At 48.2% G+C, this 25,005-nt stretch overlaps 1 protein-coding gene across 2 annotated transcripts in view; it reads left to right on the plus strand.

The window, feature by feature from the left end:
- Nucleotides 1-342: 342 nt before the first annotated feature.
- Nucleotides 343-25,005, plus strand: part of l(2)k09913 (transmembrane protein 53-like lethal (2) k09913) — a 74,765-nt gene continuing 50,102 nt past the window's right edge. The window contains exon 1 of one of the 2 annotated variants that reach the window (XM_077661144.1): nucleotides 343-586. In XM_077661144.1, the coding sequence (XP_077517270.1) occupies nucleotides 506-586 (81 nt within the window). In that variant the 5' untranslated portion in view covers nucleotides 343-505. The remainder of the gene's footprint in view (nucleotides 587-25,005) is intronic. The other variant, XM_077661145.1, reaches the window with a different exon arrangement.

Raw genomic sequence — 25,005 nt, forward strand, 5'->3', positions numbered from 1 at the left:
CAATCAATCAATCAATCAATCAATCAATCAATCAATCAATCACATATCTAGGCAAGAAAGTCTCCAGGCAAGCTTCAGACCGCCAGCAACTGAAGCGCTGAATCCGCGTGGTCCTTCTTAAGATGGCGGCACGTGAGATGTAGTTAGGTGCATTCTTAAGAAAAAAAAAACTCAAACAAATAGAACAGTATGCATTTTTTAGCAGAACAATATTGCTTACAACGTTATAAACAATCAAGTAATAACTTTAAAGCTCCTGTTTTTGCTTCATTCGAGAATGTCACCTCATTACGCAGCTGGCGCCTGGCGCCACCTATGAGCGCCACCGGCGGCGCAATAATCAGTCGCGCTTCTGCTGCAGCTGTCGCGTGGCTAGCATGATTTTGTAAAGGGCGCTGAAGGGTCGCTACAGAGCTGGCTGTGATCGACGCTGTCGTCAGGCGTGTTCATCGGCGTCGACGGATTCGGGCGGCCGTGAGCGGCAGCGGCTGACACTGGTCTCGGCATGGCCCTGCGAGGATTCCGTCTGGTGGTGCGGCTCATCGGCCGGCCCAGCAAGCAGAAGAGTCTCGGCTCGGTCTGCAAGGTGAGCGACGCCGGCCGGCAACTTTTGAAGCCGGCGCCGAAGCAGCGTGTGCCGCCGTCGCAGGAGTTGATCGCCGGCGCGATCACGTGTGCCGCTCTACTCAGTTGGGTTTGGGGTTTGGCGTCACGCACTACGCACGCTATTCATCGTGCTGGGCTAGCGGCGCCGCACAGCCTGTCAAAGTTGCGGCTTCCGCGTTCGGCCACTTTGCGAGGAGGGGCTGTCGCTATGCGCGCTGTGCTGCGGCCGGTTGCGGGAAAGCATCACCTGAGCGCGGTTGGCGTAACTCGTGGAACGCGCTTTGTGCCCGGAAGAAACCGTAACACGATCACTGCGGCTGGCGTGACCCTGCGATGAGACATGGACACGCGCCGCTAGTGGATTTTTCAAACTGACAATGAGATCGCACAGACAGGCTAACTCAGTGATTTATATCGTCGATGCTGCTTTAATTGAACTAACTTCGTTTGATGTATGTGTATGAAGCGCGTTAGCTTCGTGTTTCGCACATCCGACGCGGGTCTGTGTTGCCTACCCTCAGCGGACTATGCCGTCACGCCCCGACTGCGAACTCTGCAGTGCGACTGAAGGAAGGCTGTTGCTGTGCGCGCCAGCGTTGTGGCACGAGCCGTGCGATTATGCGCGTAATTTGCATCAGAGTCGGCTTTGCAGCCTCATTTTCGCACACGTGACTTGGTAGTTCAGAGTTAGCGAAGTTCACTACATGATTTATTGTTGTCAGTCAGACTGCAGAACTGTTTCGTGTAAAAAACGTTGCACGTTGGCTGCTGCAGCGGCTATTATTATGATACCAAGCCACCGGTGGAAACGCGATATTTTTTTGCTCCATTTCTTTATTGAGAAGGGCAAGATTTCATCTGAAAAGGGAGAAGAAATGCGCACTTGGCTTGAATCCATAAAGGAGTTAACAGTGCACACGGCTTTATAGCGTTTCGAACAAGGTATATCAATATATAAATGCCACGGGTCCGCTTGTATGCATACCTATTGCACTGCACATTCCATTCGGACCAGAGTTGTTCTGAAGTTCTGTTCTGCGGATGGCAGGAGCCTTTTCAAAGTGGTTGCTCTTTTCTGGTATAGGTTAAGGCATGTAACGACCTGAACCAAAAGTTCTGTCAAGGACGCTGGCAACTGTCTTTGTTGCTGGGGCACTCATTTATGTATGAGCTGTGCATTAATGGCTGACATTTTGCCAAGGTCAACGTGTACCGTCAGTTGTATGAGATATCTGTGATAAGCACAACATGACATGTTTGTGGATAATACACACTAAGCTATTGTAGTCTGACACAATGGCCGGGCACTTTAGAAGTACATGCGTGATCAGAAGGATGCATGCAGCTGAGTTAGTTTCTATACAGTGTAATCACTCGCGTATGGTTAAGCCGTTTTGTACCCGCCAGAGAAAGTCCCGCGCTAAAGAAATTTGAAGTCTTGGCAATGCAAAGCCAGACACCCTGCATGGCTCAAAACATGTGGCTGTGAAAGTCTTGGTAATTTTTTCTCCTGTGCCATTTTCTAGTTCCCACAGCTGAATACTGTTCCGGAGGCAAACACCGTGGTCTTCACATTTTTGATAAAATCTGCACCTGTTACACACTTCGAGCTTGAAAACAGTGTAACTATTTGATCACCCAACAGTATTTTTATGTGGTCACTGACAGGAAGATCAGCGGTTTGCTCTAACCCCCAGTATCATATGTTTCCTTTCATTACAGTGAACTGCTACTTCCTCTTCGCTACTTGTGTCACAGAAGGATGAGTTTATGGGTTTAACGTCCCAAAGCGACTCTGGCTATGAGGGACGCCGTATTGAAGGGCTCTGAAATTTCGACCACCTGGGGTTCTTTAACGTGCACTGACATCGCACAGTGCACGGCCCTCTAGAATTTCGCCTCCATCGAAATTCGACCGCCGCGGCCGGGATCGAACCCGCGTCTTTCGGGGTCACAGAAAGAGTCCATATTGACTGAAAGTGTGCAGGGAACTTATCAGTCTCATTTTGGAAGCAGCATGTGACTTTCAAGGTAGACTGTTTGCTGTCACACGAAAGCAGCAGCATATCACGTGATCTCACACAGAAAAGGGGAGGACTTGTATTATCACACCCAGAAACATACAGCTGTTAAGAGTATTGTCACCTATGTCCTTTCACTGCAGGAAAGGTGTAGATAAATGCAGTGCTGGTTGATTGCTTAAGATAACAGGCAGACAACACATCATGCGTAGATTGTTACTCGGAGTATGGAATAGATAATACGAAAGTCTAGCTGCAATAAGGTAAGGAGATCCCTCGCGAAATGTGTGCAAAATTGTCGTAAGTGCAGACTTTTTAAGCAGTTGATCATCTTTTTCTGGAATTTACTCACGGAAGAAATACAAACGGGCAGCGTACACGTTTAGCCATGCTTTGGTATTAATGTTTATGCTAGAGCAGGTAACATGAAGTGCATGGTCTTGCGGTTTAGTGATGGGTTAAGATGGCACGCAATATATATAATAATAATAATAATAATTGGTTTTTGGTGGAATGGAAATGGCGCAGTATCTGTCTCATATATCGTTGGACACCTGAACCGCGCCGTAAGGGAAGGGATAAAGGAAGGAGTGAAAGAAGATAGGAACGAATAGGTCCGTAGTGGAGGGCTCCGGAATAATTTCGACCACCTGGGGATCTTTAACGTGCACTGACATCGCACAGCACACGGGCGCCTTAGCGTTTTTCCTCCATAAAAGCGCAGCCGCCGCGGTCGGGTTCGAACCCGGGAACTCCGGATCAGTAGTCGAGCGCCCTAACCACTGAGCCACCGCGGCGGGGCCAATATATATAAAAAAAAATGGTTTTGGGGGAAAGGAAATGACGCAGTATCTGTCTCATATCTCGACGGACACTTGAACCGCGCCGTAAGGGAGGGATAAAGGAGGGAGTGAAAGAAGAAAGGAAGAAGGAGGTGCCGTAGTGGAGGGCTCCGGAATAATTTCGACCACCTGGGGATCTTTAAGGTGCACTGACATCGCACAGCACACGGGCGCCTTAGCGTTTCGCCTCCATCGAAACGCGGCCGCCGCGGTCGGGTTCGAACCTGGGTACTCCGGGTCAGTAGCCTAGCGCGCTAACCACTGAGCCACTAACCGATTCCTGACTTTGGCCGACTTGGAATTTTGATGCTCGTGTTCTGATTCATGTGCTGTGGTTTTTGCGCGCTGTGAATTCTGTGCTGAACATGTTTAACCGAGTCGTATCACCGTGACGGGGACGCGCGTTGCACGGCGATTTTACGACGTAAGTTGAATTTTTAAGGTTCGAAATTTATATTTGACCAAACTAGCGCACCCAGAAAAGTCCATCTCCGACCTGTCAACACAATTACCTCTCAGAGTTACACATTTTTCTCAGCGATGACTCCACGATTGGATGACTGCTGCAAACGCTTCTTTGTATAGTCTATTTTAGGGCTACGTTTCACCCAATGTAAAATCGGCGGTGCGATTGTAGAACGGTCCCAAAATGTGCGACTGCTAAGAGGGCCGGCCTCTTCAGCGCTGGAAAGTTCAAATATTAAGATGCGAGCTGAGGTGAGATCTGCGCACGGGGAGCCACTGCGAAATCTTCACGAACAAACCTTTGAGTAAGAGTCATCCTATGAGCTGGATCGCTCAGGTGTAGACCATTGTTCTCCGAATGCTGCAAGAAATTTCGTTCTGTTGTCTCACGATGATATGGTTCCGTTTGCAACGAGTCCTCATTTGCTGCAGTCGTTAGAGTTGTGCCCTTGGGGAGCCTTGGCTGTCCAAATAATTGTGAGCATTGCGTTCGCAGCTCCGTTGAGCCTATTGCCTCTTTGCTTCGGGGTTAAAAAAATTGGATTAATGCCTCATTCGTTCTGACTACTGATGAGGTGGAACTACCTTCCATGTATCATTATCGGTGATTGGCATTGCCTGCCTAATTACACCGCATGAGCTCCTTTGTTCGTGGGTTAGCATTTTTGGAACCCGTATGAAGGAACCTGCGCGTTTTCTGATCCTCGCACTGAGGTGCCAAGATTGACGGATATTTCAGTGTTCCCCGTAAGTTGCCGTAACAGCTTTTCCCGCATGGAGCGAACATACAAGCTACCGGGGAGTCCATCCACAAAGACGCAGGCTGGGCGGCTTCAAGGATGCTGTGCGGCGGCTCGGGGTCCCGGGAGTGCGTGGCGGCAGTTTTCCCTCCGTGGAGCGCACTGAAGCTCGTGCCTCTCCGGGCCCTTTTAGCGGGCAAAGCTCTCGCGGACGCACAGAGTCGGTGTCCAAAAAAAAGCACAAAAAACGCACCAAGTATAGTTCACACACAAAAAAAGGAGTCACGTAAAGGCACCCACACTTTGACACTGTATGGCCGTCATCTTTTTAATTGGTTTTTTGGGGAAAGGAAATGGCGCAGTATCTGTCTCATATATCGTTGGACACCTGAACCGCGCCGTAAGGGAAGGGATAAGGGAGGGAGTGAAAGAAGGAAGGAAGAAGGAGGTGCCGTAGTGGAGGGCTCCGGAATAATTTCGACCCCCTGGGGATCTTTAACGTGCACTGCCATCGCACAGCACACGGACGCCTTAGCGTTTTTCCTCCATAAAAACGCAGCTGCCGCGGTCGGGTTCGAACCCGGGGGCCGTCATCTTGAAGTAGGAAAAAAATTACGAATACACAGAAGCAGCTCAAGACTTTGACAGCAGTAGGGGTGACTTTGAGCTGGTAAAAAATAAGAGAGAGACAGAACAAGCAGCACGTACGCCCCCGCACGTGCAGTACGAAGGGGTTGCACGACTAGAAGAAACTACAACTGAAACAGCGTGCACGTACCAGTGCTCTTCCAGAGACACATAGAGGCTGCATCGACATACTATGTTTAAAGAAACGCGGACACTGCAGTTTTTTTTTTATAAACATAAGTGAATTAAAAGATGCCGCCACTTCTGTGACAGTATGCTTGCAGCGACGACGTCGTCGCCCGCTGGCGCCGCCGTGGGCGCAGAATTAACGGCCCGACGCTCGGAACACGACGCCCCTCCCGAAGCACCACCACCAGTCAGATGCTTCGCATGCAGGTAGGACCTCGATACTGACACCTGATGCCTGCATTCGGCCGCGCGGAGGGCATAGAGGGACTATGGACGCGTTCGGGAGTTTGGTATGCGCATCTGCGATAGCCGGCCACTATTAATCCCCCACTCCTAACCCTCTGCGGCCACCCCCACACTAAATGTGTTTGAATTGAACTGCCTGTGGACCTGTGCACGTCCGAATCAAAGGACCACTTCCGCGAGGCTGCAGGTTCAGTGTGACAGAGCGCGCAGTCTGTCCGCACGGCGTTTCATGTAGGCTGGCCGCGTGGCCTGCGCTTTGTTTCCCATAGATTACCTGTGCCCATGGGACGCGGTTCGTGTACCGACGGCAGGAGTGATCCCTTCGAACGGGACTGTCCCGACCCTTGCGGAACCTCCGGTGACCCTGCTTACGTAGGCCCAGCTGCAGGCCATTGTATCGGAGCGCTGCTGGTTGCAGAAAAATTTGCGTGAACATGCTGGGCTGTATATAGCCTCGCATGTTCACTCGAAGTGGGCGTCAGTGTTGTGTGACGTCCTTCTCTTGAGCCAGTCGCGCCTTGCCAACATGCCGTTATAGGCACATGCAGCTGCCTTCTGGAAATTTTCCTCCTTCATTTAAAGCAAGCTCGTGTGCAGCGCAGGCCGACTGCCGGCTTCACTGGGTGGGTTCGGCAGGCGGCCCTCAACTGTCCTGCTAGTAGGGCGAGCCGCATTGGACCCTCCTTTTGCACTGTGGAAACCGTACGCCCCTCTCTTCCGAGAAAAGATACCCCTCGTGAGCCGTGCCCGCCAAGTACAGGAACGCCTTCCCAAAACGCAGCGATAACGCCGGGCAAGAGGCCAGAGTTTATTTTGCGCGATAAAGTGTAAGGATTCATTCCTTTTATCGAAGTCTGTTTCAACAGCGCTGCTGGAAGCCCGAGGCAACAGCGGCACACACTGCTCGCATCTTTCATGTGGCCTTTTGATAAAGCGTATATACTTCATCGCCAGAGTAACTGTGACGTAGGTTTCGCACAACTGCGCGGAAAGTTGATCCTGCGCGTTTGATATTCGTCCGTGAAGAGCCGCCTCTTGTCGAGCGGTATCGGCTGTTTCCAGAGAAAGAGAGGGGGCAAACATTTATGTAAAGGACCCGTGTCCGCGTTCCTCGGGGCCAGTGCCAAGGGCCCTCCCCCTGTGACGGCGAGCGGGCGGCGAGGGAGGTGTGCGAACATCAGGCGAACTCTAGACGACCGGCGTGAGCGGCAGAGGCCGGAGTGACGGACACCTGTGGAGACAGAAAGCGGCTGCGATGCGAGCAGCTGGCGGATGAGTAACGCCAAGTAACTGCGCAGCGCATGTGTGTTGCCAAGCGTGAGGCAAAGAACGCGTGGCGCAGTGAATGCAGCTTCAGGGCACTCGCTATGCACTGAACTGGTCCTTGCTGTCCTTTGCACTTATGTCTGCAGACCCGACATCGCAGCTTGCTGCGGTGACTCGGGCTGCCGACGTCATGTCCCAGCATGACCTACTTGATGCAGTGCGGGACCGCCCAGGGACCCAGCTGGGTCTAAAACTCACTTGCTCAATAAAGTTTTTCTGTCTGTCTGTGGGGAGCTCCGCAAAGGATTGAACTTCGGATCCTTTGGAAGCAACGCTAAGTGTTTTATGGCACACAGGCAACTAAGGCCATCATGCGCCAAACTCGAGTTTGGCGCATGATGACCTTATATTGCCAAGTAAAAAGAAAACACCCGTATCTATGTCAGCCATGTTTGACGTCGCTTGATGCGCTGATTGCTCGGAACCTCTTTATTGCGGTAGGCATAGACGCATCGTGTCAGAATGAAGTGTTAACGTCTAGCTCCGCGGGCTAGTTCCGGGCAGCATTTCGTTGGAGGCGTAGTCTCGCTGTTGTTTCCGTCTGGCAAATCTACCCACTTGCTTTCGTTTTTTTTTCCAGTAGCTTCTGTCTTGAATTGCCTTTATTTTTTTTTAAGAGCGTTAGATCTTATTCATCACGTTTCTCGATTTCTTGGGGTCTGCTACCACCTCCCTTCGGCACGAAATTTAGTCCGAGGAATTCAAGATGGCGGCCCCCATGGTAAATTGATATAGCAACCAAAGTGCTGATTGATTGGTGAGGTCATTAGTATATCGAATTGGTGATTGATTGGTGAGGTCACTGATTGTGTGACGTCGTAATTAACTAGTCATGATAATATGTTCAATCGCTTATAGTTCAGTAATTAATGAGGTCATCATAGAACTAATTAGATATTTGGAATCCTCTAGATGAGTAAAACATGTTAGACTCCTATATCGCCTAATTAGGTAAATATTTACTTATGGTTCGGCTTCAGTTCAGTTCAGTTCAGTTCAGAAAAACTTTATTTCCGGCAGATGGTGGTCTCCCTACCCCCTCTTAACATGGTGGCCATGACGTCAGCACTCGGCAGCTCACAATTTCATACCTCATGGTGACCGGGCACCTACCGCCTTGAGGTAAAAAAAAAAGTGACCTTCCAAAGAGTCCAAAAACTTTTACGGCCCAAATTGGTCGAAAATATCTGACCTCAAGGCGGTAGGCGCCCGCTCGCCGTGAGGCATGGAAAAGTAGTTAATCGCATGGTAATACATCGCATGAATGATTGATAGATTGCGCTACCAAACAGCTAACGCTGTACTTCAACGTCTTCCAGACGGTGGCGGCATATTTTTTTTTTTACTTTTGCAGCGAAGTTTTCAACGGCTCGTCCGTGGGTCGAGCGGCGTTGTCGGTGCTGGTGTAGCCGGATCACGTGACCACGTGTAGTTCTTCTCCAAGCGCGCCCGCAGGTTGCGCAGCCCTCGTTGTCATCGGGTGGGCGCGCGGTCTCCTTTAAGACGCTGCCAAAGGTTGGGAGCGCCTCACGGCCGTCTCTGTAGGAGTCATAGGTAGTCATAAGCGCGGTAGCAGGCGGAAGGTGGATAAGTGGACAGTATACCCTGAAACCCGCTGGGCGATGACACTCGAGTTTTTTTTATTCGAATGGATAGCTTCACGTTTCCAGCGGTTCCAACATATTTCAGCCACTTTGAGTGATCCGTTGCTGAATACCGTGGACTTTCAACACCTAAAGTACCCATGGAATATCCGGTGGTGTAAGTCAAGGCTTTGTGAAGTGTCCATGACGCTCCTGCGATGTAGAATCCCTCACTTAAACTTGTACTTATGCGGGTGCGGGTTCGCTGCGACAAACCTTTGTGTATCATGTGGGCAAGTTGAATCAATCGATCATTTTCTCCTCTCTTGCCGGCGGTTCGCGGTTCAGAGAAAGCAATATCTGGAGGTTCCTCTTTCGAGACTAGGACTGCCTCTGTCTCTTACAGTTCTTCTATCGTTCGGTGCGAGTGCCAAGGGATTCCCGTTAAGCAGTGTATGCGGCTACCTTCACGATTACATAAGTGCAACTAATCGATTATCTTGTTAGCTATACACAAATTTCTTTCGCATGTCCAAAAAAGGCTAGCTTGATTCTATTCCGGATGACTCATACCTCTTGAATTCATTTTATTTTTCCCAATTTTTTTTTTATCTTGATTCAGTCTTCTGACGTTTCCTTCCCCGCGCAAATGCTTCATTGGCATTCTACCCTATACCTTGGCCAATCCCCCCCACGTGGGTATGTGCCATATTACTTGAGGAGAAGAAGAAGAAGAAGAAGAAGATGGATAGAGAACAGGAGCGTCCTCTTTGAAACGGGCTGGTGGCAATTGCCACCATGGTCGGCTTTTTAGTGCGCTAGCACATATAGTGGCCATTCCACGCATTTAACCGTTGCCTCTTTGTCTGCCGTTTTATCTGAAGCCGGTTTTGGGGCAGGCTGCTCACCTGCCCAGGTGTGTGTGTGTGTGTGTGTGTGTGTGTGTGTGTGTGTGTGTGTGTGTGTGTGTGTGTGTGTGTGTGTGTGTGTGTGTGTGTGTGTGTGTGTGTTTGTGTGTGCGTGCGTGCGCGCGCATGCGCAGGACAGTCTGCTCAGCTGCCCACCGTGTAAGGCGGCAGCTCAATTAGTGGCGAGAGGCTTCTCGGGAAGAGCAACCTGGATCGCGATCCAACCCAAGTCCCACCGATGGCAGCACCTGTCATAGAAGGGCAGTGGTGGCGCCCAGGAGTGGTAGGAAGACTACCAGGGATCTACGAGTGTAGAGAATGACAAACTCCGCCGCTTTTGTGGACGTTAACCCATCATCGCCATCCGAACAACTGCCATCCGTGAACACTGGATCTGAACGCCGGAACCGAAGGGGGAAAATTAATTCGTATCTGGCCTAACTTCGCTAATTGACCGTTTTTTTCTTCAGTTTTATTTAACTGTGTTATAAATCGGTCCTAAAATTCACCATTTTCTTTAAATACGTTTTCAGTCTTACTCTTATAACCTTATGTGACCTCTCCGCTTTTGAGCCACCTATCTTTCAATCGCTTTTTGCTAATTTCCACCGCAGATTTATTTACATGGCCGTTGTTGTCTCTAAACCCTAGGGCCTCACGGAGAGTGATTGTGCCTGTTTCGACATAGGGATGGATACCATCACGTTTTAGAATGAGGTGTTCTATTGTTTTTACAGATTTACCATACACAGCACATCTGTCATCTTCGTTAAATTTCTTTTTGTAGCTGCGCGTTCTAAGAGACCCTGACGTAGCTTCAAAGAGTAGGGCACTTCTTGAGTTATCATGAAACGCTTCCTTCCTGATATGCTGTTTCCAGTATCGATATAGTTCTACACTGTGCTTCTTTTCCATTGAATTTATCCAATGTTTACCTTCCGCGTTTTTAACCTGTCGTTTAATGCTCGTTCTTTCTTCGTCCTCGCGTCTGGCATACTTACTGGTTAGCTTTCTAGTTCTTTTCCGCCAGTGTGAGTCAACGCTCTTTCTATATAGGTATTTAAATACCTTAGCTGCCCACCTGCTATCGTCCAATTTCCTCGTGCGTTCTTCGTATAGAATTTTACTCTGAGCTTCCCGTGCTTCGAACGATGCCCAGCCCATGCACTGCCTCGTTTGTGGTTTTCCCGTGCACACCTAGTACTAATCTTTCAACAGCTTTCTGATTTACTTCGAATCTCGACCGGTGATGGTCGACACCTGTATTTTTTAATGATTATTATTTTCTAGCTTGTGAACCGTTTTCTACGAAGGGGATTGTCTCTTTGTCCTAAAGATGCCATAGTCTGTCAACACAGGCCAACTTTAGTTCCCCCTCATTGTCCCTTTAAGAGACTATGGACACCTAATGTTATTGCTTGTTTTCTTATTTCAAATGATGCTTTAGACATTATAATACATGAATCACCGCATGGTTTTCGCCTGCAACCGATAAATAATCTGTAATTTGTAATCTCCCTTCATGCTGTTTCGGTTTCATCAATCGAACGATGCCTGTGATGTGTCGTTGATGTTTAGGTCACGTGACGCACAAAAAAAACGTCAGTATAAATGCTGATACATAGTTGTAACTCAATGCGGAACTTACACCAGTCTGCTTCATTAGCTAGATTTATAGCAAACGACGTATCAGCAGTTATATTGCCGTTTTTCTGTGCCTCACGTGACCTACACGTCAACTACACGTCACAGCCATCGTTCGGTTGATGCAACCAAAACAGCTTCAAGAAGAAATTCAATTATAAATTATTCAGCGGTCGTAGGCTAATACCACGGAGTGCTTCGCGTATACCAATGTCTAGCGCGTCGTTTGAAAGAAGAAAACACGCAAGCAAAATTTTCGTGCCTGCACCCACGAAAGGTACCCGGTCCTAGAGCTTATAATTTCGTCTCGTTATTAGCTTTTTGTTTAGGATACAAGACCAGGTTTACCAGAGTACTTTTTTCTCGCGGAGGTATTCAGTGTCATAGCCCTCAACGTGGCCGGATTTTCATTGCAGAGTTAATTCGTATCCGACCATAGAAGCGGGTGACCCGTGTGCCTACGAAGGGAACCTGCCAACGGGATGAGAGAACGATCTGTGGTAGAAGTGTTGCGAAAAACACTCCAAATGGGACGGCAAACTGCAGCAACGAACAGCAAAATTGCGAAAATAGCTGATATATAAAGTGAGCTAAAGATGTGAACAAAGTTCGCGCCTTATTCTGAATGCGGTTGGATATCTAGCTTGTTTGTTTAGCAAAGAGGAAAGCGGCCTTCTTTTGAAAGCATACTGCTTATGCTCTGCCAGTTCACGGTTGAGGGAAATGGGACTATAGACAAATATTTCGGGTCGGATAAAAGAATAAAAAATAGAAGTGGGAAAGGGACTTCTTGTCATTTCCCGTGGTCGTCATTGTTTTCCTTTGGGACTGTCTTGGTGCCAAAGTTCAGTTTTTTTTTAGCCTCTGGTCGTTACAGTCTTCATAGGTACAGCTGTTATATACCTTTCTCCTCAGGGATATTGGTAAACTGCCATTTATTAGCTGAGAGAACCTGCCAAATGCGCTCCACCCCATACTTACTCTTCTAGTTATTTCATTCTCGTGATCCGGATCAGCGGTCACTACTAGATCTATTCTCTTACCACTTCTAGCGCCTCGCCACCTATTGTAAACTGCTGTTCCTTTCCGGGAAAGTTGAACATTAATTTGGATATATGTGTATTAATTCTTCTGCCCACCATTCTGCTCTGTCTGTATAACTCAGTGATCATGCTTTGCAGTTCATCCCCTGAGTGACTTAGGAAGTGTCATCAACTAATCGTAGATTAGATTAGTAAGTGTTCGGCATTAACTGTAATCCCCATCTGTTCTCAATACAGGCCTCTGCATGAATACCTCCTGTAAACAGGCAGTGAGTATAGGACTGGCGAGATTGTCCTTTAAACTAAAGGCATATTGCCTTGGCTGTACAAGTCTTTTGAGTCCCTGCCGCGGCGACTGTATTTTGGTGGAGGCGTAATACAAAAAACGCCCGCGTGCTTTCCAATGTCAGCGCACGTTAAAGAACCCCACGTGGTCTAAATTAAATCTGGAGACGTCTACTGCGACATCCCTCGTTACCCATGTGTCGGATTTGGGACGCCAACCCCTACCTACAATCTGCAGTTTTGTACTCCTTTGAAGTGGAAACAAGTGTTCGTTTCGTCACAAACACGGGGGATGCATCGACGGGCCGCTTGGCCGTATACCTGAGCGGAGCAAGGAACGAAACGTGCCCTTCCCGAGGTGTATTTCGTTTGCAGGAGGCAACACGGGAAAGAGCTGAGATAAAAGCTTCCACCGTATGCGACATATTCCTCACTTAACCGCGGTAACTTAGAAGCAGCACTGTCTAGCGACCAGCATTTGCATCTGAGACGTTTTGTAGCTTATGCGTTGAGCCTGAGCCGTAATTGAGCTTTTAACGCTCGGGCAAACGGCCAGCGAACGCGCGACGACCGGCGCTTAGCAACAGGCTCGCTCACAAACGGGTCTTCTCCCCTGGCATTGCACACACGTCGATTATATATCGGCCTTCTTTCCTCGTCGTTAAATCGTCCGGCGATTTTCGGACCGCAGTGCCTTGCGTGTACCGGTACGCGGCGGCGGAGGACCCTGCGGCCGGTTGGCTGGACTGTCGTCGTGGCGGGGTGCGCTGGAGCCCGTCCAAGAAGGCCGATAGCCGCCGCTGAGCGGAACGCGAGAACTGATTGCGCAGAGCGAGTTGTGACGCCACTTTGCATGCATGCTCCCGCACTTGTGTATCACAATGGGCGGCCCGCTGTTGCGCCTACGCTCTTCCTCTCTTTTTTTTCTTGACTTCGTTCCACGTGGACGTTGCGTAAAGGCGCGAGTTCAGGTTGGGCCATTATCCCGGTGGGTTTAGCTAAAGCCCCTCCGTGACGTTTTCTGCCGACCAGCGGCAGTAGAGAGGCTTTAGGCTTAACATTGATGAGTGAAGAAAGTTGGGCGAATTGGTGTACTGTCATGATTCACAACAGCGCAGCAACAACACTGCCTGCAACTACATTGGGTTTGCATTGCGTCCAGGAAAGTAGGATGATATACAAATAATATCCAAATCAAGTATATATATATATATATATATATATATATATATATGGGCATGTTCAGATAAGAACGGTAATCGAGGTCCCATGACCATTTTTTGTTTTCAATTATATTTTTATATGTGATGGGTAAATGTGTCCACACAAAGGAATGAACCTTAGTTTTGCAAGGAACTTTGTAGTTTTCTCGGAAAAAAATCGTATGTCACAAGAGGTGGAGAATGTCGTTTTTGCCACTTCTCAAAGTTGCAAGTTTGGAGCATCACTGCATGCACAATAAGTTGTTTTCGCGCATAATTATTTTTTCAGTACTTTATTACAACTTGTACTATACGAAGAAATAAAAAAACGTTTTCTTTCTCTGTCAATCTTCTGAGTAAAAAATCGCAAATTTCGCTTCCGGAGCTGTGCGGTGCCAAAAAGGCACTTTTCACGGCAGCCTTAGGGCAAGATGCGTAAAGATCTCCCGGCTGAATCTTTTTCTCTGTATTTTTCAGCTACTTTTAATCACTTCAGGCAAGTTTTGTAGCTCTACACTTGACCTATGTTTTTCAATATGGCCTCAAAATTGGCAGAAGTTCAAAAACGTCAAAAAAGTGACAACTTTGACTTGAATTTAAAAAAAAAAACATCATCATCGAATTTTATTAAAATTTGCCCTAATAATACTCAACATTTCATAATTCTAAGGCTTTAAAAAAGTATTGCATTATATTGTTTTAAAGTATGGAAATAAATACAAAACGGACTGTATGATTTCAATCCCTACGACTGCTCAGTATTCCCTCTTAGAATGCGCAATCGTCAGAAGCTGGTTTTAGTATTGGTATTTTGTAAGTAAATTTTAAACGCTACAGTTGCTGAGTTCATAAGTGTAATTTGTAAGCATTTTTTTCTATTACAATCAAAGGTCTAAAGCTCCTATTCGCTTTCGTACTGTTCTAACGGTGGGACCTAAATTACTGTAAGCATATTCCAACACGTTATTTTGGAGTGACGTGTGTGTAGGAGTAGTTTATGCAAACAATTAATGCACCCGTCGCACTTTCAAGGTGACTTTAACTGCTACCGCCGCTCCAGGGATGAACCGCGCTTTGCAGCCGCTCCTATAGCTATATAACGCCCGGCGCGACCCTGAAATTCACAGCATCATGTGTGCCGCCGCCGCACCGAGGCTTTAGCCGCCGCTATCATCTTTTCATCGCAACGCACCGAACGCCTAGCAGTTATGCCTCAGCCTTCGACCTTCGACCGAGATAACCCTTGTGAGCGGATGTTGTTCGGATCTCGAGTTTTGTGTGTCGTTTTCCAGGCCTGGTAGACCCGGTGGGGTCGTTTTCTGTACTCACGTGTTTTCTCTGCGCTGGAGCGCTCCCTCGACAAGCATACTTGGTATATCAGTCTCAGCTCGTACGCCAGACCGAAAGAACATCAGTGTCGACGGTGGGCAGCCTGTGTTAAAAATCCATTCATCTGTCCATCTCCTCTTTTTGGAAAAGCAGCTCTGGGCCCTGCATCCGTCACCTGCTCTTCTGTCTCGCGATAATCTCCGGAAGCGGTGAGCTTTTGCATTCATGAAGAGATTTCCGCGGCGAACGTTTTGTGCCGACTACTCAAAAAGGCACAAACAGAGAATTGAAAAAGGACGTAATTTTCGCAGTGTAAAAACACTCAATGTCGCTGCTCTCAAAAAAGTCCTACTTCCCGAAGAAGCTCTCCGAGTACGAGAAAGTGACTTCATCTGTCAGAATTGTTACCGTCGGTTCAAGGAAGACATAGATAATATGCAGGCAGAGTCAACCGAAACATTAGAAGAATTCCGCCCTGGGGAAGAAATCGTAGAAAATTTAAATTTAAGTGTCAGCCTTACCTTCGAAATCTCGACCCTAAAGCCACCGAGCGCTCTAAAAAAACGCCTCAGACTTTCCTATGCAAAGCGAAAGCAGGAAGAGGTGGCAAGAGCTATGGTGACGAAAATACGATCGGGGATACAGGCAGCATATAATGTCCCAGAGACTTCGCGTGCGTCAGAAGAAAAGTGTGCGCAATGCAGCAGTTGGGAGGACAACCTACATGCTGCCTACAATAGGTGCACGTCCTTTCAAGAGCGTTGCCAGCTGCTGACACTGCTACCACGCAACCTAACCGTGAAATATGTGCAGGAAGTTATTCCAGAGGCAGCGAGGTACGTTATCCAAAAATCGAAGAAGATGGTGGATGAGGAAGGCGTATGGTCAACACAGGAGAGATATACAAGATGTAAACTACAACAAGAAGACATTACCACCGTTTTAGAATATTACACCATGGATGAACTCGATTGCTCTAGACAGACTCCGAACAAAAAGGATGTTGTGAGAATCGAGAAGGAAGGAGAGAAAGAATGGATACCTAAACGCTTCATGACGCGGTCCTTGCGAGAAGCATTCCGCCTCTACAAGCAAGCTCACCCTGCCTCCCAGGTTGGCCTCACAAAATTCATATCCTTGCGTCCTAAGTGGGTGAAATGCTCGCCAGAGTGGCAAGTGTGTGTTTGTGTGCTGTGCAAACTTTCAGTTGTGCCTCGTGGGACTGCAGAACGCGTCCGGAAGGTCGCTTTCTCCCGAAGATATGCAGAGCCTCTGCGTATGCCAGGAACCTACTGCGTCGTGTTTCCTTAGGAATTGTGAGCACTGTCCACAAGATGGCATTTTCACTTCGGAAAATTTTGAAATGAGCAGCGAGGACGAGGTGTTGATTGCTTCATGGGAATACGGTGAGCTCGTTAAAAGGACTCTGACCGCTTCATCATTTATGAGAGAATGTCTAAGAATGACCATGAAATGGATTCCCCACAACTATATTAGATCTGTGCAAGCAAGAGCAATACATGAAGAAAAACACAGCTGCAAGAGAGGTGCAATTGTTTTGCATTTTGATTTCGCCGAAAACTGGACAGTTGTGCTTCCAGACGCAGTACAAGCTTACCATTGGCAGAAAAAGCAGGTGACCGTGTTTACCTGCGTTGTCACGTCAAGAAAATCGACTCGGAACTACGCCGTAATTTCCGACGATATGTCTCATGATTCAGCTCATGCATGCTTGGCTCTGTCAAAAATCAAAGCACACCTCGAAGACAACGCGCCAATCTACACCAAGATAACATATGTGAGCGACGGGGCTCCCGCTCACTTCAAGAATAAATATCAGTTTCATGAGCTACAACGCAGTGAATGTCGAGAGACGAAATGGATGTTTTCGGCCACTGGACACGGCAAAAATGCTTGCGACGGCATTGGTGGGCTTGTCAAACATCGAGCATCACACCACAACTTGCGGAAGCCTGCAAGTGAGTCCATACAAACAGCCAGCGACTTCGTAGACGCAATTAAAGGAACGCTAAAGAACATCACCATTCTGGAGCTCCCACAGAGGGAGCTTGCAGACTTTCGCGAAACGAAGAAGGAAGAATGGAAAATGGCAAAGAAAGTGCCTGGAGTTCAGACGCTCCATATGTGGAAGTACGTTCAAACAAATGAAGGCAGTGCATCCTACGTGGCCTCCACCGCTGCTTCGGAATGGAAGAGACTGTGATCTGGTTTGTGCTTCGTGCTGGACAATATACTGTGCGCATACCGACTTCAACTGCTGCCGTTAATTTCTTGTTACGATTTTCTGAATTGCAATCTGCATATAAAGCGGCATCCCATTTGTAAATTGCGTTCCTATTAAAACTCCTCCTGATTAAAAATCTCGCAGATAAATTGTTCCTCTCAGAAGACGACGTTCTGTCTCCTGACATTGCCCTGTAGAACCTTTGAACACAGAGGTAAACAGATGCAGGTACGGAAACGTCGGCTTCAGAAATACATTAATATAAATTTTTATATATAAAATTTTTTCTAGGAACCCACAAATTATCTAATATTTTTAAAAAATCGATTACATACCAATGTACCTTACGATGATAAATTAGAGAATACAAAAAAAAAAGTTTGACCGCCAGCAGTCAGTTCATCAGGTGAAATAACGAATTTATTCCCATTTTGACGCATTAAGAACGCCGCTAACAAGCGAGTAGAAGCTGTACAAACATTCAGGATGGTTCGCATATTGTGGTAAATGAAATGTAACCACGTTCAGTGAGTGCTAAATCAAATTTCTGACAGTTACTATTTCTAAGAGGCAGTAATAAGCAATTCTAGGTAACAAAAACATGAACTCAGTTTTGCATTTATTTTTATACTTTAAAACAAAATAATGCAACACTTTTTTGGCGTTTTAAAATTATCGAGTATTGAGTATTATTAGGGCATTTTTTAATAAAATTCGATGATGATGTTTTTTTTTTTTAAATTCAAGTCAAAGTTGTCACTTTTTTGAAGTTTTCGAACTTCTGCCAATTTTGAGGCCATATTGAAAAATATAGGTCAAGTGTACAGCTACAAAACTTGCCAGAAGTGATTAAAAGTAGCTGAAAAATACAGAGAAAAAGATTCAGTCGGGAGATCTTTACGCATCTTGCCCTAAGGCTGCCCTGAAAAGTGCCTTTTTGGCACCGCACAGCTCCGGAAGCGAAGTTTGCGATTTTTTACTCAGAAGACTGACACAGCAAGAAAACGTTTTTTATATTAATCGTATAGTGCAAGTTGTAATAAAGTGCTGAAAAAATACTTATGCGCGAAAACAACTTATTGTGCATGCAGTGATGCTCCAAACTTGCAACTTTGCGAAGTGGCAAAAACGACATACTCCACCTCTTGTGACATACAATTTTTTTCCGAGAAAACCATGAAGTTCCTTGCAAAACTAAGGTTCATTCCTTTGTGTGGACACATTTACCCATCACATATAAAAATATAATTGAAAACAAAAAATGGTCATGGGACCTCGATTACCGTTTTTATCTGAACATGCCCATATATATATATATATATATATATATATATATATATATATATATATATATATATATATATATATATATATATATATATATATATATATATATATATATATATATATATATATATATATATATATATATATATATATATATATATATATATATATATATATATATATATATATAGCGTTCACAGAGGGCGATGCTGTCGTGGCGGCCCGTTGCGTGCTGGCCACCTTTTTCACCGCGAAACCCTCGAGCAGCCTCTTCTCGCCGCTCGGTGCGCGAAGAATTATGGGAAAAGTTGTTTAGTAGCGCCGACGTATGCTCCGCTAGACTGTGTGCCATCACTGTGGACAGCGCCGGATGCAAGAATTGGACGACCAAAGTGGCACTGCTGTCGTCAGTACGATTGCTGCTGCCTTTGGTGCTAACATGAGTGGATCGAAAACAACTGCATTCCGGGCTCATTCCTCGATGATGTGTGGTGATCAAAAGGGCATGCAAAAAGAAGAACAAAAACTGCCTTTACACTGTTCATGACGCGACGGAATTTAGCAGGCAACGGCCGTCATGCAGTGAGGCGACCGGTGCGGAGACTATACACGCTAGAAAGCTGTTTAAGGCTGGCGTGACTTAAGCCCGTAAGAAAATATGCATGAGGAGTACTTGACTTGCACAGATAGCGGTGCCCATTTGGCGTGACTGCTTGCTCAGATTGGGCCTTGCCCTTGAGTTGTGATAAGCTGATAGAAGACAAGACTTGGAGGAAAGCAGGACTGGCCAGCTAGCAAACTGGGAGGTCGTGCTTCTTCGCCTTTCGCACGGGTTAAAAATAAGTGGCCTCTGTGTGCGGTTGCTGCGCTTTTGAATCGAATAGGGCGTTTGTCCTATTAAACGTCGGGAGTGCTCTTATTCTGAGCCATTATCTCTTGGCGAAGCATACGTGGAGCCAACGGGACGGCGCTTAAAAGAGCAGAAAAGAGGATCGAGAGAGGCTGCAACGTTGTACAATGTCTTGCATTCCGATCGCGTTTGGTTACATGCACAGAGCCGCTCGCTTACACGAACATAACCTAGTATTATAAAACACAACTAAGGACGCTTCCACCACCCCACGAAACCCTGAATAGGGTCATCCCCTGGCGCCAGCTCCAAACTCTTAACATTTTTGACAAGCACCTTTTATTCCCCGCGCGATACCTCTGATGCTGTACGCAGTGCGCAACAATCCAAACCCAGCACACTACCACTATGTCTGGAAGTGCCCGAACCCACCAGGAAACCAAACACCCATCTCCCGCCACTCATTTTCCTCCTGCATGGGAGACTGCTGCCCTGACCGGCTCGGACCCGAGCAACAGTCATTCGCTGATCGAGCGGGCGCGCCGGGTCGCGTCGACCATCCGGGGTCATGGAATGAACACTCCGCCCATCATGGACGGCGATAAACCAACCCTAAATAAATGTTTTCACCACCACCACCTAGCCGAGATGGCGCACGGTAACTAATGCGCCACGAAGAGCGCGCGCACTTTGCGGGCGTGAAAAAGGTGCTTGAAACCGGTTTTTCATTCTTTTCCGATCGAGGTTTTAAAATGGCGACCGCAATTCCCAGCAGTTTGTGTCGCTCCCCGTTTGGTGGCGTTTTTTTTCTTTAGTGCACCGATGCATTGCAGTGCATGCGGGATTTTCGTGAACGCGCTTTTGCGTCGGCTCTGCAGTGTCCCCAAGCCCAGTGTGGAAAAAATATAGAATAAAGGATTCCTATGAATCCTTTATTCTATTTTTTTTTCCCACTGGGCTCCGACTTATTGACATCGAGGCGAACTTGGACACTGCAGAGCCGACGCAAAAGCGCGTCCACGAAAATCCCCCATGCACTGCAATGCATCGGTGCACTAAAGAAAAAAAATAGAATAAAGGATTCCTATGGTACCCGCCGCGGTGGCTCAGTGGTTAGGGCGCTCGGCTACTGATCCGGAGTACCCTGGTTGGAACCCGACCGCGGCGGCCGCGTTTCGATGGAGGTGAAACGCAAAAGCGCCCGTGTGCTGTGCGATGTCAGTGTACGTTAAAAGATCCCCAGGTGGTCGAAATTATTCCGGAGCCGTCCACTACGGCACCTCTTTCTTCCTTTCTTCTTTCACTCCCTAGTTTATCGCTTCCCTTACTGCGCGGTTCAGGTGTCCAACGGTATATGAGACAGACACTGTGCCATTTCCTTTCCCCGGAAACCAATTATTATTAAGGACTCCTATGGTGGTCGGAAGTGAAGAAGATTAAGTGTAGTTGATCATAAGCAATTGCAATCGATGAGAAGGCATTTCTGCTGCATTTGTATTTAACGTTTCGCGAGTGTATTTGCGAGGAAGAAAATCCTAAAATTTGTTAGGCGGCCTCTGTAGTTAGTAGGTTTTCTTTTCATTATTTGCCCCATGAGGTGTTGCTAGCTGTGTCCCGTGTGCTGGTGGCTCAGCAGCAGCGGGGCGTTCGACGCGTCGCGTTTGTGGGGCGCTTTTCCTGAGACTAGTGCAGCTGCAAATCGGCGCTTGCATCGTGCGCGCGCTCTCTTCTGTGCCGGTGTATACCCGGGCCATGATCTCTGCTCGCAAACGAACTAGTTACAGCTGCGAAAGCAGGCACACGCGCCGCAGCGAAGGCTGGGCGTGTGGCTTATCTTGTGTGCGCCTGCGAGCCTCTCTGCATTTCGCAAGAGTTAGCCGCGGGTGCCGGCAGACTGCTGCGAACGGTATGGCGTCGGTTCGTCGGCGCAGGTGGAAAACGCGAGAGACGGTGTTGCACCCCCCCCCCCCCCCCCCCCCCCCCCTCGCAACAGAGAGCGTCTGTCTGCGCGCATTCCCAACGTTCCCAAAGGCGCGCCACGGCACGCAGCGCACAGCACGCAGAACCTGCAGCGAGGTACTGCGTAGCCTGAGAGTTTTGGCCGGGGCACGATGGATGAGCCGGCCTTGGGAACCTGGCGAGCGGCTACGCAATATTTTTTTCCTGCGGTGCAAAAAAACTCGCGTTGCTTTCATGACCTATACACCTCGGCTGCTTAAGGAGCCGTAGGGACGAGTTCGAAGGCAGCGATGATACTCTTGTCGCGGCGTGCAGGACGGAGAAGCCGTCGAGCATATTGTGGCAAGAGTGCGAGACCCCCGTAACCCACGCTAACGAGGGATATCAGCGAGGGTTTCGTTCTCGATACGGCGAAGGTCTCGTTGATATGCGCAAAGCGGAGTTGAGTGTGACTGAGGCAGCGGGTCAGAGAGATGGGCGTGTAAAAGAACGCGGAAATAGATTATAGTTCGTATACGCCTGGTAGTCTATATACTAGAGCGACAGATTGCCGTAACTTGAAGCTGTCGTTAATGGATGCCTGACAGGCCGCCCGTCATCGTCACGAGTGGATTGCCAGCCGACATCTGTCTGCGAGAGGCCAGGAAAAGAGCGATAGGAAGAGAAGTGCTTCGTTCAAAACAAACTCGTTTTCTCGAATGCGTCCTTAGGGCATGGCGCGCCTGCAGGGCTGCTCCTGCGAGTCCCGTGGACTTCACCTTTCGGGGCGCTTGCTGTGTTGGCGGGCCCGTCTCTTGCGTCTGGTCTGAGGCGCGGTAATAATAATAATAATAATTGGTTTTTGGTGGAAAGGAAATGGCGCAGTATCTGTCTCATATATCGTTGGACACCTGAACCGCGCCGTAAGGGAAGGGATAAAGGAGGGAGTGAAAGAAGAGAGGATCAAATAGGTCCGTAGTGGAGGGCTCCGGAATAATTTCGACCACCTGGGGATCTTTAACGTACACTGACATCGCACAGCACACGGGCGCCTTAGCGTTTTTCCTCCATAAAAACGCAGCCGCCGCGGTCGGGTTCGAGCCCGGGAACTCCGGATCAGTAGTCGAGCGCCCTAACCACTGAGCCACCGCGGCGGGGCATGAGGCGCGGTAACTGTCTCGCATCTCAGTGGACACCGCAGCCGCGCCGTAAGGGAAGGTGGGAGTGAAATATTAAAGATGCATACCCGGTTCCGCAGCTGGCTTGCGTGGTACATGTAGAGCTGATCTCATGCATGCGTTTGCAGATTGGCGGGAATAGATGTAGGGAATGGATTAATGGTCCACCCCGTTGTGAACGGGGATGGATTCCAGGCATTGCGAAAAAGCCACCAAGTTGATGACGCGTGCTGACGCTGGCGCTAAGTCAATTTTTGCGTGGTGTGCTTTGTTGTCGCGTTGGGAGACTGATTTATATATATATTTGTTGCGCAGAGTTCGGTCCTTGTCGTGTGCATCGAAGCGTTTGAGGCTAAATGCTGAACGCAGGCCATTCCAATATTTTCCTTTTCCTGCGTGCTTTTTAGTTTAGTAATTTAATTAATGGCCTTGTCGGCAGCTTGTTGTCACAGTTAGTAGTAACTTTGTTTACTAGCATTTGCGTAGAAGTGAAATGGGTCAAATTTCAGATAAAATTGCGAATCCTGTGACGCGCCGTGGTGGCTATCCCGTTCGGCATGCTGATCCCAGAGTCCTGTCTATTCGGGTCATCTCCCAAATCCACTGTGAGTGCTTCCCTCATTAGGCGTCCGAGGGCTGCGACTCAAGGGAAGTGTGTATGTGTAAAGCGTTCCACCTTTCCGCACAGTTTGATGTGCGCTAGAGAGGCTGACCTGTACTGCTTTTATCATAGCGCGATCCGGGGCGGCTACCCGAGAACGGAAAGGTTGAGAGGAGGAAATTGGAGACTAGCGAATAAGGCTCGTCGAAGCTAACGGATGAAAGTATAGGGATGGCTGTAGCCAGCGTGATAGCCCGGTTAATGTGATGCTGAGGACAAAGCGAGATTGGCCCATTTCAATAGGGTCATCATCACGGCAAAAGCAGCGCGCACTTTGACGGATCACAAAAAAGGTGTCTCCCTTCTTGTTCTTTGCGTTCTGTCAAAGTGTGCGCTGCTTTTGTAATCACGAGTCTATACGCCAACTTCCTCGACCTCTGCTCTACTTCATCGTTGTCGTCAGCGTTACTAATCTACTGCAGGTCAAAGGCCTCTCCCGCATCCCTCCGATTAACCTTGTCCTGTACTGCCAGCTGCGGCCGCCTTATCGTCGCAAACTTGCTATATATACTGTCATCAATGGCAAACGGCTATTCATCACCCGAGTGTGCCTGCCAAAGGCGCTCCGGCCCGTTCTTATTCTCCTAGGTATTTCATTCTCGTAATCTGGATGTGCGGTCACTGCCTCGATCGGTATACGATAGGGCACCGCATTCTAATCACTGAGGCCACTCTCATCGAAACGATGCCAGAATTAGGAGACCAAATACGAAATAAAGGTGTCGCCGTCACCGGCTGCTTTCGCAGGTAAAATGCGCGCGTCGGCTCTGAGTTATCGCGGATCTTGGAGGCCACGGTACACCGCCGTTCACTTCAAAACGGTGGCAACTGGTATTTTTCGGTAAGGACGTCACGATTTATAAATCTACTGGCGGGGAGACTTTTAAATCCAATTTTCTCGGTTATAAATCAGTCTTTTGCTGCCGGACAAACGTAAACGTACCCAGTAAAAACCAAATAATCACTTTTTACTCCGGACAGTAATTGGATGGTGTTGACCTCAGTGTCGCTTTAGCGTCGTTTCAGGCGGCGGAAAACTGAGCGCATTAGCCCGCGGATTAGGCGTCACGTGGTGTCCCACTTGTATTCCTTTAGGTGTGCGCCTGCATGAATCGCGCACTGTGGAAGGCCGCGCGGATGCCTTGTCTGCTCATCGCCACGCGTTCTGACCTTCATAATGACGACAGGCGGCGACGGGCGAATCAGGCTTGCGCGCGCTCTTTCGCTGGGCTGCGGTCACCATGCAGCATGCATGGCGGCCAGAGGTCCGCGGACCAGGCGCGAACCATGCGGACCGGAAGGGACTGAGACGTCCCGTGGCGCCGAGTCTGCGGGCCAAAGCCGCTCCGTGGTCCGTTGTCTGAATCATCCTTTAGCACTGTGTAACGCCAATTCCAGTGGCAGTGCTTAGTGGGTGTCAACACTGGAGACACAACTGAGAATTGTCGCTGATACTCGCCTTGCAAAATGGCAATTGGGCAGTGAGTCCCTTTGAGCGCATACCTCTGAGGGCATTTCGGAATGAGGAAAAAGAACGTCTTTTTTATTATTTGGTCGCATATTAAGCTTCCACGGCGCTTGGCGCAACCAAACTAGTTGGTCGTCCCGTTAGGACGACGGGCTACCATCAGGAAAATGAGCATCTTAGAAACAAAAACAAATTCTTAGCGATAGTTGACTATAGGCTGCCTATATATAGGCTGTGGTTCCGAGGGCCAGTTTTGTTGGTTTTAGCTGCAAGCTCACAGTCTCCGGACGGTTCCACTCACTGTTGCAGTGGCTCTGTGTAA

Source organism: Amblyomma americanum, chromosome 4, assembly GCF_052857255.1.
Source record: "Amblyomma americanum isolate KBUSLIRL-KWMA chromosome 4, ASM5285725v1, whole genome shotgun sequence".
Lineage (NCBI taxonomy): Eukaryota > Metazoa > Arthropoda > Arachnida > Ixodida > Ixodidae > Amblyomma > Amblyomma americanum.